Source organism: Salmo trutta, chromosome 20, assembly GCF_901001165.1.
Source record: "Salmo trutta chromosome 20, fSalTru1.1, whole genome shotgun sequence".
In the NCBI taxonomy this organism is placed as follows: Eukaryota; Metazoa; Chordata; class Actinopteri; order Salmoniformes; family Salmonidae; genus Salmo; species Salmo trutta.
In genome coordinates, this window is record NC_042976.1 from 13,040,643 (window position 1) to 13,056,458 (window position 15,816).

The following is a 15,816-nucleotide window of genomic DNA, read 5'->3' on the forward strand; positions in this document are numbered from 1 at the left end:
CAAGTTCTCAAGGGAAGTGTGTTGGACTGAACAAACTGTGTGTTTATTCATTGATGATGAACCTTCTGCACTACATGCCCTTTACGCAGTTCTGAATGTAGCCTATTCACTACCGGTTAGAGAGCCGAGGAGGCGCCACAACATTCTCAAAACACGACCGGAAAACGCGGAACATGTCAAAAGCTTTAAACTCTGCAACATATATTGTTGCAATGGAGTTTAGTTCTCCCCAGAGAAAACATAATTGGGTTTTCGTTTCTCGGTGAACACGTTTTATAGGCCTATTGTTGATGTGTTATTGTATGGTGGGTGACTGGTCAAATTTGATTTCTGAATCGCTGACCGGCTCCCTTGAAGCACAGCAGCTGTCACCATAGCAACTCCAACAGCTGTGCACGGGAGAGAAACCCACATTTTGGGGCTGCTATGCTTATCCGCGACAATTATTGAGTTTTCAGGCTGACTTGATTCAACAGAAAAACATAGAATTTGATTTGTTCCTGGACATATATTTTCGGATTATGGAGGGAGTTTGAAATATACCATATTACATGTTCACAACAATGGATCTCCTTTATTTTGTTGAAAAAAGGGATCTTGTAGCCTAGCTACTATTGTCAACCCCCCCCCCCCCCCCCCCCCATCCTATCCCCAAAGTAAAGTCTGTGGGCAACACAAGGGACCATCACCCCTGCCAAGCCTCCAATGTACCCAGGAGCATTGGTCCATGGAACTATAGTCCCCCAAATATATCACGTGACATGACATCTGCACGCAGTAGTAACCAGCAGAAACAAAGCAACTGCTAGGGGGAGGAGAGCGCGCACAGTATTGCTTACCGTCGAGGAGGAGCTTGCCTCCGGAGTTCAGTTCACAGCATCAGTACCGAAACTTGCGCTGTCCTTATTCTGCGTTGGTTCTTCTAGACAAAGAAAAACATTATCTAAGCTATTTAAAGCTGGTAGTCTATAGCTAAAGGCTGGTGCCAGGTTTGGGTTCTCCAAGACTGGGTATGCACGTTTACTTTTGAAGGATATGGTCACAACCCCGGTCTCAAAGTGGAGCCACGCACATCTCGGATCGGCGCGCTCCTCCAGGGGCTAGGATGCGCGCCCGGAACGTCAAGGTTCTTTCCCGGGTTTGGGTCTGAACAGGAATCCACTGCCCCGGGGCGCCGAGGCAGGAGGACCCAGTCGACCCGTACCAGGATGCCGGTGATGAGAGGTCTGCTGGCTCCGCAGAACACCTTCCTGGACACCATCGCCACCCGCTTCGATGGCACCCGTAAGTAACCAACCTCCAGGTCATAAAGCGGGTTTAGGTCGCCTAAAAGCCTCTACTGTTTTTAACTTTCAGGGCTTGCTCTATAGCCTACCCAGTAGATTGTTAGTGACAAAGCACATGTCTCCACACTGAAAGGATTGCTCAAATGAAATCAATTTGATTGGTGTGTTTCCACGCAGGAGACGGAATTTTCCATTCTACTTCGACTTCAACGTATTGACTGTATAGGCCTATTCATCCAATTTGTGCCTTAAAGCATTGTCTTTACGCCGTTATTATAATCGATAGCTGATGTTTTAAATTGGCTTCAGCAAAAAGTTGGCATATAGTTTGTGTGCATTCTTTTTTCAGGGGTTTCTGTCAGGCGCACAACTGAGCTCCGCACGCCTGTGGGGTCTATGTGGTCTATAATAAACACATCTTACTATAACCCTTTCTCTGGCTACTATTGTAGCCTATGGGGTGCATAGTAACACACAGCAAAATGCAGTTATTGCTACATCGGGATATGACTGATTTAGACAACACATTCAGAAATCCGCATAAAACAATTTCCAAGCTTACAATAGTGCACGTGGATAGACCGGGTTTGATTCTAACGTTTCGGTGTGATTTAGCGCACCTGCTATGTTTAACTGCAATACTGCGGTCCATTGTTTAATAATGTACTGGCTGCTAATGTCCATCTATCACCATTCACCTCAGCTGTCTCCAACCTAGCTCTCGAAAACCCTTCTCCATATGTAGGGTTTACAGCGCTTACATTCGCTCACTGATGGCGCCACGTGAACTACAATTCCAACGCTGTGTTTTAACGTTTAGAAACGTCAACAATCATCGCTTTCAAACCGGTTTTCAAAACATATGCTGATATGCCCCTTATCTTTCATATCAGCTTGAAAGATTAAAAAAAATGCACTCAATGTCTTGGAGAACCCAAACCTGCAGTTTTGCACAGATCCACAAGCTCTGTGTGTCTCCAGTTGATGTCCTACACTTCTTCCTCAGTTACACTAATACACACACAGGCGTTCGGGGGATGCTAGATAGCTAATTAGCACAGGTGGCCATGCATGTCTTCCATCTGTCTTCCTTAAACAAGCGCTGCAACATGGAGATATGGCCATGTTGGAACACTAACGTCAACCCTACAAAGGTGTGTATCAATTTAACCTTTTGTTAATATATATATATATATATATATATATTTTAACCTTTTTAACAAAAGGTTCAAATTGACTGGGCCAACCCTACAATTTAACCTTTTGTTATATATATATATTTTAACAAAAGGTTAAATTGATACACACCTTTATAGGGTTGGCGCAGTCGACCCGTACCAGGGTCGCTGATATGAAAGATAAGGTCCTTATGCTTCCAAAACCACAGGCAAGCAATGTGTGTTCATGCTCAGACCAAGTGTCAGGGCTCTTAACAAAACTTAACAAAAAAGATGCCTTTGTTACCATGATATGTGTAATGGAATGGAACTGAGAGTCATGGTCAAGGGCTATCTCCAACCATGATATGTGATTTGATCAGAAGATAATTGTTGATGTTATTTTATAGCTGCATATGCCTATTTCAGTAAAGCAGTAAACATGGCGAGTTAAAAGGGCGAGTTAAAAAAGGTTTTAGGACAAGTGCTGGGGAAGTGGGCGGTCGAGTTCCAAGCAGGGCTGCTTGAGCCTTGTGTGTCTTGTTTCTGCGTTTTGATCCATTGTGATTAGGGGCCGAAACCACTCCCGTTTCCCGGGATAAATAACTGCTTAGAAACCGGTAAATAATAATAAATTATTTATATTGAACAGCATGGCATGAAATGGAACAGTTAAATTACATGTGATGTCTAAATCTGGCTTCTCTAACGCCTCTGCATGATGAATCATCAACGCTCAGGGTGGGAACAGACACCCCAGCTGTGTTCGAATACCCATACTAACATACTTAATGAGTAGATACTACATACTGTATACTATTAGTTCATTTTAGTATACTGTAAACGAACCATATCGTTTCAGTTGAGTGTACTAGAGCTTCGCCTGTCTACCGGAAGTTGATGCTATTCCTATGCAACCTCTTGCTAGCTTGTTAGCATAACAAATGACTAGCTAAACATTTAACAATTTCGGGTGTGTTCGTAAATTCAATCCCAAGTGCCAGAGTGCCCTCTGGGCGTTCGTAAATCTAGAGCGTTGTCAGATTGTCTGTTCGTAAGTTTCGCTCTCGGAGCGTTCAGAGCGCACACTTGACACTCTGGCCAAGAAGTAGGGTTGATCTGATCGTTCAACGGCAGTCAAGCACCCAAGCTAACTGGCTAACGTTGGCTAGCTACTTCCAGACACAAATGAGAGAACACCTCACTCTGACCATTTTACTCACCCTAGCAGAGCTGGTTAGGCTGTTTTCATGTTATCCAGAGCGTCGGTCACTGTAACTGTGCTGTAGGCAACAATTTAATTACTCTTGTTTTTGACGACGTTTACTGACACTGGCCATATTCAAAGGGTGTTGAACATTCGTAAATTCATCAGTTTATTTTGCGCAAAAATGCTCTGAAATCGGAGTAGATAGACAGAATTAACAATGTCCATTGAAACGCACAACGACTATGTCACTTAGCTAAGAATGATGTGAATAATCAAGTCAATAAACGTTGGGTAGTTAGTTAGATAGCATATAGTTAATATACTGCCTAGCAAGTTCGATGTATTAGTAGCCAACTAACGTTAGGTAACTAGCTAACATACCGGTAAAGTACATACTGCTGTAAGGCAATGCGGTTCGTAAGGATAGCATAGCTAACAAATTGTCAGCCAACATAATGTGTAACGTAACTTATTTGAAAAGTTATTACTTTATTACATTGCTCAACATTTTCTTAACATTTGTCATAATTAGTTAAAGCAATTAATTTGTATCCGCTCTTGTCGGACTTCGGCTGTATATGTTCTGCCATGTTCATCAAATCTGAAAAGTCCTCAGAAGAATTGCATTATGGGCCTTAAAAGCACAGAAATAGTGTCCACTGCATGTATACTTTGGGATCACCTTATTTTTGAATGGTAAATTGCAGCTGCAGAGTTTTAAAAAAGTCACTTGAGTATCATTGCTTTAAATCAGTGCAGTGCTAGCAATTTCGCAGTCTTACTTTCTCTCCATCTGTATTTATATTTGTATTTATTATGCATCCCCATTAGCTCCTGGGATCCAGCAAAGTTAAGGCAGTTACATTTAAAAAAAAATATTACAATACATTCACAGATTTCACAACACACTGTGTTTTGATCCATTCAAATTGCATCCAAATTGCATCATCTCCATTCAAATTGCAGCCAAAACAAAAAATCCTGTTCTAGATTGATATACAGTGCATTTGGAAAGTATTCAGACCACTTGACCTTTTTCACATTTTGTTATGTTACAGCCTTATTCTAAAATGGACTAAGTGATGAGGAAAAAAATAATCTACACACAATACCCCATAATGACAAAACGAAAACAGGTTTTTAGACATTTTTGCACATTTCTAAAAAAATGTAAACAGAAATACTTTATTTACATAAGTGTTCAGACCCTTTGCTATTAGACTCGAAATGGAGCTCAGGTGCATCCTGTTTCCATTGATCATTGTTGAGATGTTTCTACAACTTGATTGGAGGCCACCTGCGGTAAATTCAATTGATTGGACATGATTTGGAAAGGCACACACTTGTTTAAGGTCCCACAGTTGACAGTGCATGTCAGAGCAAAAACCAAGCCTGTGGTCAAAGGAATTGTCCGTAGAGCTCCGAGACAGGATTGTGTTGAGGCACAGATCTGGGGAAGGGTACCAAAGCATTTCTGCAGCATTGAAGGTCCCGAAGAACACAGTGGCCTCCATCATTCTTAAATGGAAGAAGTTTGGAACCACCAAGACTCTTTCTAGGGCTGGCTGCCTGGCCGAACTGAGCAATCGGGGGAGAAGGGTCTTGGTCAGGGAGGTGACCTAGAACCAGAAGGTCACTATGACAGAGCTCCAGAGTTCTGCTATGGAAATGGGAGAACCTTCCAGAATGACAACCATCTCTTCAGCACTCCACCAAACAGGCCTTTATGGTAGAGTGGCCAGACGGAAGCCACTCCTCAGTAAAAGGCACATGACAGCCCACTTGGAGTCACCTAAAAATCACCTAAAGGACTCTCAGACCATGGGAAACAAGATTCTCTGGTCTAATGAAACCAAGATTGAATTATTTGGCCTGAATGCCAAGCATCACGTCTGGAGGAAACCTGACACCATCCCTAAGTTGAAGCATGATGGTGGCAGCATCATGCTGTGGGGATGTTTTTCAGCGGCAGGGACTGGGAGACTAGTCAGAATCGAGAGAAAGATGAACAGAGCAAAGTACAGAGAAATCCTTGATGAAAACCTGCTCCAGAGCGCTCAGGACCTCAGACTGGGGCTAAGGTTCACCTTCCAACAGGACAATGACCCTAAGCACGGATGCCAAGACAACGCAGCAGTGGCTTCAGGACAAGTCTCTGAATGTCCTTGAGTGGCCCAGCCAGAACCAGGACTTGAAACCGATCAAACATCTCTGGAGAGATGTGCAGAAGATGCTCTCCATCTAACCTGTCATAGCTAGAGAGGATCTGCAGGGAATAATGGGAGAAACTCCCCAAATACAGGTGTGCCAAGCTTGTAGAGTCGTACCCAAGGCTGTAATCGCCGCCAAAGGTGGTTCAACAAAGTACTGAGTAAAGGGTCTGAACACTTATGTGATATTGATTTTTCCGTAGCAAACATTTATAAAAACATGTTTTTTCTTTTACATTATGGGGTATTGTGTGTAGATTTGATTTTGGGGGAAAACTATTTAATCAATTTTAGAATAAGGCTGTAATGTAACAAAATGTGGAAAAAGTCAAGGGGTCTGAATACTTTCCGAATGCACTATATATAGCCCTATATATAGATGTCCTAGCCTACCTCTTTCTGGTAATACATTCAATGCAGTATTAGACTTATATTTAGCTAATTATTGATGGGTTATGCATAATAAGCTTCTAACTTATAGCCTCTGTCTCCTGCGCAATACGTATCCACCTGAGCTCCGCTGGCATCTCCTTAAAAAAAGCTCCTTAGCTCTTGGAGTCCCATGCACTAAAAGCTAGACTAGAATAGCTTGCTGGAAATGATTTTATATTTTTTTGCATTTCTTATACCAATAGACTATTCGAAGGGGGCCGCAAGCTCTTGTTTGCTGAATGTTAAATACTGCAACCAGTAGTTTGAAAGAAGAGTAAACGTACGATGGCGGTAGGCTATAGCAGTTATTTATTCAGACCCATAACCATTCAATCTTCTTGAAGAGAAGTGAAAGCCTTCTGCATCTAATTCTAGTCCTATATTATTCACAGATGTCATTAGAATGATGAAGGTAAGGATAACGAAATTGTATATTTTACTGTGTGTAATTCTAGTCCATATAATACAATACATTACAGTAATACAGTTCACACTCAAAAAGATTAGGCTACTGGAGCTAGTTAAACTAATTTCCCCAAGAAAGCATATAGCTAGCTACATCTATGGGCTTTTATGTGTTTCTGTTGTGCGTAGTGTGCAGTAGCCTATATCATATACACTGAGCTGAAATAAAAGATCCCAGAAATTATTTCTCTAAAATGTTGTGCACAAATTTGTTTACATCCCTGTTACTGAGCATTTCTCCTTTGCCAAGATAATTTTTACATTTACGTCATTTAGCAGACGCTCTTATCCAGAGCAACTTACAAATTGGTGCATTCACCTATGATATCCAGCGGAACAACCACTTTACAAAAGTACATCTATATCGTTTTTGGGGGGGAGGGTGGGGGGTGGGGGGGGGGGGTTAGAAGGATCCTATCCCAGGTATTCCTTAAAGAGGTGGGGTTTCAGGTGTCTCCGGAAGGTGGTGATTGACTCCGCTGTCCTGGCGTCGTGAGGGAGCTTGTTCCACCATTGGGGTGCCAGAGCAGCGAACAGTTTTGACTGGGCTGAGCGGGAACTGTGCTTCCGCAGAGGTAGGGAGGCGAGCAGGCCAGAGGTGGATGAACGCAGTGCCCTTCTTTGGGTGTAGGGACTGATCAGAGCCTGAAGGTACGGAGGTGCCGTTCCCCTCACAGCTCCGTAGGCAAGCACCATGGTCTTGTAGCAGATGCGAGCTTCAACTGGAAGCCAGTGGAGTGTGCGGAGGAGCGGGGTGACGTGAGAGAACTTGGGAAGGTTGAACACCAGATGGGCTGCGGCGTTCTGGATGAGTTGTAGGGGTTTAATGGCGCAGGCAGGGAGCCCCGCCAACAGCGAGTTGCAGTAATCCAGACGGGAGATGACAAGTGCCTGGATTAGGACCTGCGCCGCTTCCTGTGTGAGGCAGGGTCGTACTCTGCGAATGTTGTAGAGCATGAACCTACAGGATCGGGTCACCACCTTGATGGAAGCCAAGGCAGTGACCCACCTGACAGGTATGGCATATAAAGAAGCTGATTAAACAGCATGATCATTACACAGGTGCACCTTGTGCTGGGGACAATAAAAGGCCACTCTAAAATGTGCAGCTTTGTCACACAACACAATGCCACAGATGTCACATGTTTTGAGGGATCGTGCAATTGACATGCTGATTGCAGGAATGTCCACCAGTGCTGCTGTTAGATCATTTTATGTTAATTTCTCTGCCATAAGCTACCTCCAACGTCGTTTTAGAGAAATTGGCAGTCTGTCCAACCGGCCTCACAACCCGCAGACCACGTGTAAGGCATTTTGTGGATGAGCGGTTTGCTGATGTCAACGTTGTGAACAGAGTGCCCCATGGTGACAGTGGGGTTATGTTACAGGCAGGCATAAGCTACGGACAACGAACAAAATCACATTTTATTGATGGCAATTTGAATGCACAGAGATACCATGATGAGATTCTGAGGCCCATTGTCGTGCCATTCATCTGCCGTCATCACCTCATGTTTCAACATAATGATAATGATAATGCATGGCCCCATGTTGCAAGGATCTGTACACAATTCCTGGAAGCTGTCCCAGTTCCTCCATGGCCTGCATACTCACCAGACATGTCACCCATTGAGCACGTTTGGGATACTCTGGATCTACGTGTATGACAACTCTTCCGCCAATATTCTGCATCTTCTCACAGCCATTGAAGAGTTGTGGGACAACATTCCACAGGCCACAATCAACAACCTGATCAACTCTATGCGAAGGAAATGTTGCGCTCCATGAAGCAAATGGTGGTCACACCAGATACTGACTGGTTTTCTCATCCACACCCCTACCTTTTTTTTAAAGTTATCTGTGAGCAACAGATGCATATCTGTATTCCCAGTTATGTGAAATCCATAGATTGGGTCCTAATGAATTTATTTCAAATTGACTGATTTCCTTATATGAACTGTAACTCAGCAAGATCTTTGAAATTGTTGCATGTTGTGTTTATATTTTTGTTCCGTGTTCATCATGATTATTTGTATCAATTGGGTGGCAATTATTTTACAAACTGCCATGACGTGCTGCAGCAGTAGCCTAGGTCTAACAACAAACATTGCTTGACCGACACATTCCTCTCTTGCTTGATGTGCAACTAAACAGCAATGACACTCAAAAATCCACAGTTAGTTTTTTTCTCCCTCTGAACTCAAATGGTCTTCTGATGTGATTTCAGCTTTGACATGGACTCAGAACATCCATTTTCATTATTTTCTCTAATTTCTAAAACAACAAATATTAAACAGAGAAAACAGTGATTTCAATTGACATTTCCTTATAACTGTAACTCAGCAAGATCTTTGAAATTGTTGCATGTTGCATTTGTATTTAGGAGTTTTTTCTCATTAAATGTCTTATGTAGGGCTCTTTAAATGTATTTAATGTAGGGCTCATTAAATGTATTTAATGTAGGGCTCATAAAAGGTATTTAATGTAGGGCTCATTAAATGTATTTAATGTAGGGCTCATTAAATGTATTTAATGTAGGGCTCATCAGGCTTGAATTCTCGATCAAAGCTCTAATCAAATCCAGACATAGGCCTATTTATACACTTCATAATGCTTTTAAAGGACCCTTCCGGTTTTGATTGGTAATACCGGGTTACTCGGAAGAAAAGTGATTTATTCTCGGGATGGAACGTTTGTAAAATAACGGCAAAATATTCAACCCTAATTGTGATGGAGCTGGGTGAGAGAGTGTTCCCCTAAACCATTTGTGTGTGACAGCTTGGTAAGAGCGCTATCTGACGCCGGTGTCAACACACAGAGAGGCAGATCCAACGATCCGTCCTCACCCTCCCCTCTCCCATTCTTCACCCTCTCCTCTCCTCAGCCCCCCTGTTCCATTCCTCACCCTCTCCTCTCCTCACCCTCCTCTCCTCACCCTCTCCTCTACCATTCCTCACCCTCTCCTCTCCTCAGCCCCCCTGTTCCATTCCTCACCCTCTCCTCTCCTCACCCTCCTCTCCTCTACCATTCCTCACCCTCTCCTCAGCCTTCCCTATCCCATTCTTCTCCTCACCCTCCCCTCTCCCATTCCTCACCCTCTCCTCTCCCATTCCTCACCCTCTCCTCTCCTCTCCATTCCTCACCTTCTCCTCTCCATTCCTCATCCTCACCTTCCTCTGTCCCATTCCTCACCCTCACCCTACCCTGTCCCATTCCTCTCCTCCCCTGTCCCATTCCTCACCCTCACCCTACCCTGTCCCATTCCTCTCCTCCCCTCTCCCATTCCTCACCTTCTCCTCTCCATTCCTCATCCTCACCTTCCTCTGTACCATTCCTCACCCTCACCCTACCCTGTACCATTCCTCTCCTCCCCTGTCCCATTCCTCACCCTCACCCTACCCTGTCCCATTCCTCTCCTCCCCTGTCCCATTCCTCACCCTCTCCTCTCCCTCTCCTCACCCTATAGTCTAGAGGAAGATAAGAGCAGATGCACAAGCCACACTCACTTTAACTCATCTTACTACCATTTTTGATTGATGTGAAATAAGTCAGAACATGCTGCTGGGAATTGTTGCTCGCTTAGGCTATAACTAATCCTGCCATGAGGTTGTTTCATTTAGTTGAAAACCTTAACGTGTCTCTTCAGCAGTTAGTGTTTGATTTAATTACAGCTGTATAAAGGAAAATGGTATGGAACACAATCATGCATAGATATAGACAGTAGTGATCATCTCTTATTATTGGATGTGTGTGTGTGTGTGTGTGCTTCACCTGTCAATTAATGGATTTCTTGACATTTCCTCTGCTCACCCATGCATATTAGCCTACTAATTGTCTGTAATTATTTATATTATTTTCTCTGTCATAGGCATGAGTGCATTGTGTATTACTCCAAGACCGCTCTCCTTTGAAAAACTAAACTAAATTAACCTTTTAAGGTATAGGGGGCAGTATTTTCATTTTCGGATGAAAAGCGTGCCCAGAGTAAACTGGCTAAAAACTTGGGCCCAGAGTCAAATATTTGTATATTATTAGTGGATTTGGATAGAAAACACTCTGAAGTTTCTAAAACTGTTTGAATGATGTCTGTGAGTATAACAGAACTCATATGGCAGGCAAAAACCTGAGAAAAATCCAACCAGGAAGTGGGAAATCTGAGAATTGTAGTTCTTCTTTTGAATCCCTATCGAAACTACAGTGTCTGTGGGGTCACGTTGCACTTCCTAAGGCTTCCATTGGCTGTCAACAGCCCTTAGAAACGTGTTTCATCCTTCTCCTGTTACTGGGCAGAAAATAGGAGCTCAGTCAATGAGTGGACTGCCTGGGACCTGTCACGACTCCTACCGAAGGTAGCTCCCCTTACTGCTCGGGTGGTGCTCGGCGGTCGTCGTCACCGGCCTACTAGCTGCCACTGATTCCCTTTTTCCCCCTTTCTGTTTATTGTTTGCACCTGTTTTGTGTTGGGCTGATTAGCTGGGTTATTTTAGCCAGTAGGCCCACCTGCTCTGTGTGCGGGATTGTTTTGTGTATTTTGCTTCTGTGCACGCTCGTGTTTGAGGTGCTTGTACGTGGGTTTCCTCGGACTGTTTCAGTCTCCAGTGTTTGGGGCATTTTGTTTTTTTGTGCGCCCAGTATCTCTGTGGGGTGGCTTGTGTTCGCCGTTGTGTAACATTAAAGCACTACCCTGTACTCTGCTTCCTGCGCCTGACTTCGCACCCACTACGCCCAAAGCCTTACAGGACCAGTGAGTTGTTTACTGCGCGGGTACGTTTGGCGCGCCGCTCCTTCTTTTTCCTCTGTAATGAATACGCTATTGTCCGGTTGGAATATTATCGACGTTTTATGTTAAAAAGACCCTAAGGATTGATTGTAAACAACGTTTGACATGTTTCTACAAACGGTAATGGAACAATTTGATTTTTTATGTCTGGATTTACGCTCGCGCGTTATGCCTTTGGATAGTGATCTGAATGCACGAACAAAACGGAGGTATTTGGACATAAATATGGAGTATTTCGAACAAAAATAACATTTATTGTGGAAGTAGGAGTCCTGGGAGTGCATTCTGACGAAGATCAGCAAAGGTAAGAGAATATTTATAATACTAATTCTGAGTTTAGTTGACTCCAGAACTTGGCGGGTATCTGTATAGCTTACTTTGATGGTTGAGCTATGTACTCAGAATATTGAAAAATGTGCTTTCTCCTTAATTCTATTTTAAAATCTGACACAGCGGTTGCATTAAGGAGAAGTATATCTAAAATTCTTTCGATAACTGTTGTAAATTTTATCAACGTTTATGATGAGTATTTTTGTAAATTGATGTGCTCATTCACCGGAGGTTTTGGTGGGAATACATTTTCTGAACATCACGCGCCAATGTAAAATAGGGTTTTTGGATATAAATATGAACTTTATCGAGCAAAACATACATGTATTGTGTAACATGAAGTCCTATGAGTGCCATCTGATGAAGATCATCAAAGGTTAGTGAATATTTTAGCTGTATTTTTGTTTTTTGTGATGCATGTCCTTGCTTGGAAAATGGCTGTGTGGTTTTTCTTGTGAAATTTATGCCCTAACATAATCTAATTTTATGCTTTCGCCGTAAAGCCTTTTTGAAATCGGACAATGTGGTTAGATTAACGAGAAGTTTATCTTTAAAATGGTGTTAAATAGTTGATTGTTTGAGAAAATTAAATTGATTTTTGCTGTTTTGTATTTCGCGCCATGCTATTTCACTGGCTGTTGAATAGTGTGTCCCGCAGGTGGGACACTAGCGTCCCACCTAGCCCATAGAAGTTAAAGAGCAAAAACAGTCCTTGGTCTTTCTTGAGAGCAGGCAAGCAGGCACCCTCTAGTCCTCAGTGCTAGAGCCGCTTCAACAGTTTGACTGTAGTCCAACCCAACCAAGTGACTCAAGTATCCACCCACCAGCCAGAACGCAAGAAGCCCCTTCAACTTCCAACGCCTTTAATCCAGATTAACAGACGCTGGCTCATCCAACAGAGATCCATCCACACACGTTCTTTCACAGAGCCATGCACACACGTTCTTTCCAACTATCCTACATCCAAATGAACTCTGCTCATCCGAAAGAGATCCAGTCAATTTCTCCTCTGAGAGCTACAAAAACACAGGCCTTCTTTTATTTTTCTATTTGCAGCATTCGTTTGCTGTTCAAACACTAATTACCCACCTCCAGCAATCTAAGTGAAGTCATTGTAATTAACTCCCATGGATGTCAAGGATTCATTGCGACCTCTCGGTGTTGTCAGACAAAGGACAGGGATCTGCCGAGTGTCAGAACCAGAGTGTTTCAACAAAGCACCCGTGGAGCTAAATATAAAGCCATTTTGTTCTTGCATCTCGCTATTGCCTGCGACAAACAAACACGCAAAGCTTTGTGTTTTATAAACAGCCTGACAAAGAAATACAGAGAAACACATTTCCCACTGGGCACAGATGTCAATTCAACGTCTATTCCAGGTGGGGTCAACGCAATTTCATGGAAATGACGTGGACACAACGTTGATTCAACAAGTGTGTAGGTTCTTTCTGAGAGCGAGAGTGAGAGAGAGAGACTTGCGTTGGCTTCCAGAGTGAAATGTCTAGGCTTTAGCTCAGCAGGGTAACACAGTCTAGTGGTGCACAGGGCACAGAAGACCCAGGTTCAAACAACGAAGGTTAATTCATCGTAACACTAGGAGATGCTGTGTGGCCTAACGACCACTGCCACCCCATGTCTAGTCACACATCACACCATCAACCTGAATCATACTACCACCACCATCACTACAACCAACACTACCACCACTACTACCACCATCACTACTACCATCACTACTACCACCACCATCACTACTACCACCATCACTACTACCATCACTACTACCACCACCATCACTACTACCACCATCACTACTACCATCATCACTACTACCACCACCATCAATACTACCACCACCACCACTAGTACCACCACCATCACTACTACTACCATCACTATTACCACCACCACCACCACCATCACTATTACCATCACTACTACCACCATCATCACTACTACCACCACCATCAATACTACTACCACCACCATCAATACTACCACCATCACTACTACCACCACCATAACTACTACTACCACCTCCACCACTACTACCACCATCATCACTACTACCGCCACCATCACTACTACCACCACCACCACTACTATCACTACCACCACCATCACTACTATCACTACTACCACCATCACTACTATCACCATCACTACTATCACTACTACCACCATCACTACCACCACTACTACCACCATCACTACTATCACCATCACTACTATCACTACTACCACCATCACTACCACCATCACTACCATCACTACTACTACCACCATCACTACCACCATCACTAATACCATCACCATCACTACTATCACTACCACCATCACTACTACAATCACCACCACTACTACCACTACCATCACTACTACCACTACCATCACTACTACGACCACCATCACTACTACCACCATCATCACTACTACCACCACCACCACCACTACTACCACCACCTCCACTACTACCACCATCATCACTACTACCACCACCACCACTACTACCACCACCATCCCTACTATCACTACTACCACCATCACTACCACCACTACTATCACTACCACCATCACTACCACCATCACTACTACCACCATATAGCCCTTCTTACATCAGCTGATATCTCAAAGTGCTGTACAGAAACCCAGCCTAAAACCCCAAACAGCAAGCAATGCAGGTGTAGAAGCACGGTGGCTAGGAAAAACTCCCTAGAAAGGCCAAAACCTAGGAAGAAACCTAGAGAGGAACCAGGCTATGAGGGGTGGCCAGTCCTCTTCTGGCTGTGCCGGGTGGAGATTATAACAGCACATGGCCAAGATGTTCAAATGTTCATAAATGACCAGCATGGTCAAATAATAATAATCATAGTAGTTGTTGAGCGTGCAACAAGTCAATAACACAAGATTAAGAGTCAGTTGGCTTTTTCATAGCCAATCTTTGAGAGTATCTCTACCGCTCCTGCTGTCTCTAGAGAGTTGAAAACAGCAGGTCTGGGAGAGGTAGCACATCCGGTGAACAGGTCAGGGTTCCAGCAGGTCTGGGACAGGTAGCACGTCCGGTGAACAGGTCAGGGTTCCATAGCCGCAGGCAGAACAGTTGGAACTGGAGCAGCAGCACAGCCAGGTGGACTGAGGACAGCAAGGAGTCATCAAGCCAGGTAGTCCTGAGAAATGGTCCTAGGGCTCAGGTCCTCCGAGAGAGAGAAAGAAAGAAAGAGAGAATTAGAGAGAACATATTTAAATTCACACAGGACACCGGAAAAGACAAGAGAAATACTCCAGATGTGACAGAATGACCCTAGCCCCCCGACACATAAACTACTGCAGCATAAATACTGGAGGCTGAGACAGGAGGGGTCAGGAGACACTGTGGCCCCATCCAATGAAACCCCCGGACAGGGCCAAACAGGTAGGCTATAACCCCACCCACTTTGCCAAAGCACAGCCCCCACACCACTGGAGGGATATCTCCAACCACCAACTTACCATCCCGAGACAAGGCCGAGTATAGCCCAAAGATCTCCGCCACTGCACAACCCAAGGGGGGGCGCCAACCCAGACAGGAAGACCACGTCAGTGACTCAACCCACTCAAGTGACGCACCCCTCCCAGGGACGGCATGGAAGAACACCAGTAAGCCAGTGACTCAGCCCCTGTAATAGGGGCAGAGGCAGAGAATCCCAGTGGAGGGAGGGGAACCGGCCAGGCAGAGACAGCAGGGTGGTTCGTTGCTCCAGCCTTTCCGTTCACCTTCACACCCCTGGGCCAGACTACACTTAATCATAGGACCTACTGAAGAGATGTGTCTTCAGTAAAGACTTAAAGGTTGAGACTCAGTCTGCGTCTCTCACATGGGTAGGCAGACTATTCCATAAAAATGGAGCTCTATAGGAGAAAGCCCTGCCTCCAGCTGTTTGCTTAGAAATTCTAGGGACAATTAGGA

At 44.1% G+C, this 15,816-nt stretch overlaps 1 protein-coding gene across 1 annotated transcript in view; it reads left to right on the forward strand.

Annotated features, from left to right (window-relative positions):
• Window positions 1-853: 853 nt before the first annotated feature.
• LOC115156292 (potassium voltage-gated channel subfamily H member 8-like) overlaps window positions 854-15,816 on the forward strand; it is a 219,652-nt gene continuing 204,689 nt past the window's right edge. The window contains 1 exon segment of the mRNA XM_029703745.1: window positions 854-1,284. Coding sequence (XP_029559605.1) covers window positions 1,209-1,284 — 76 coding nt within the window. The 5' untranslated portion in view covers window positions 854-1,208.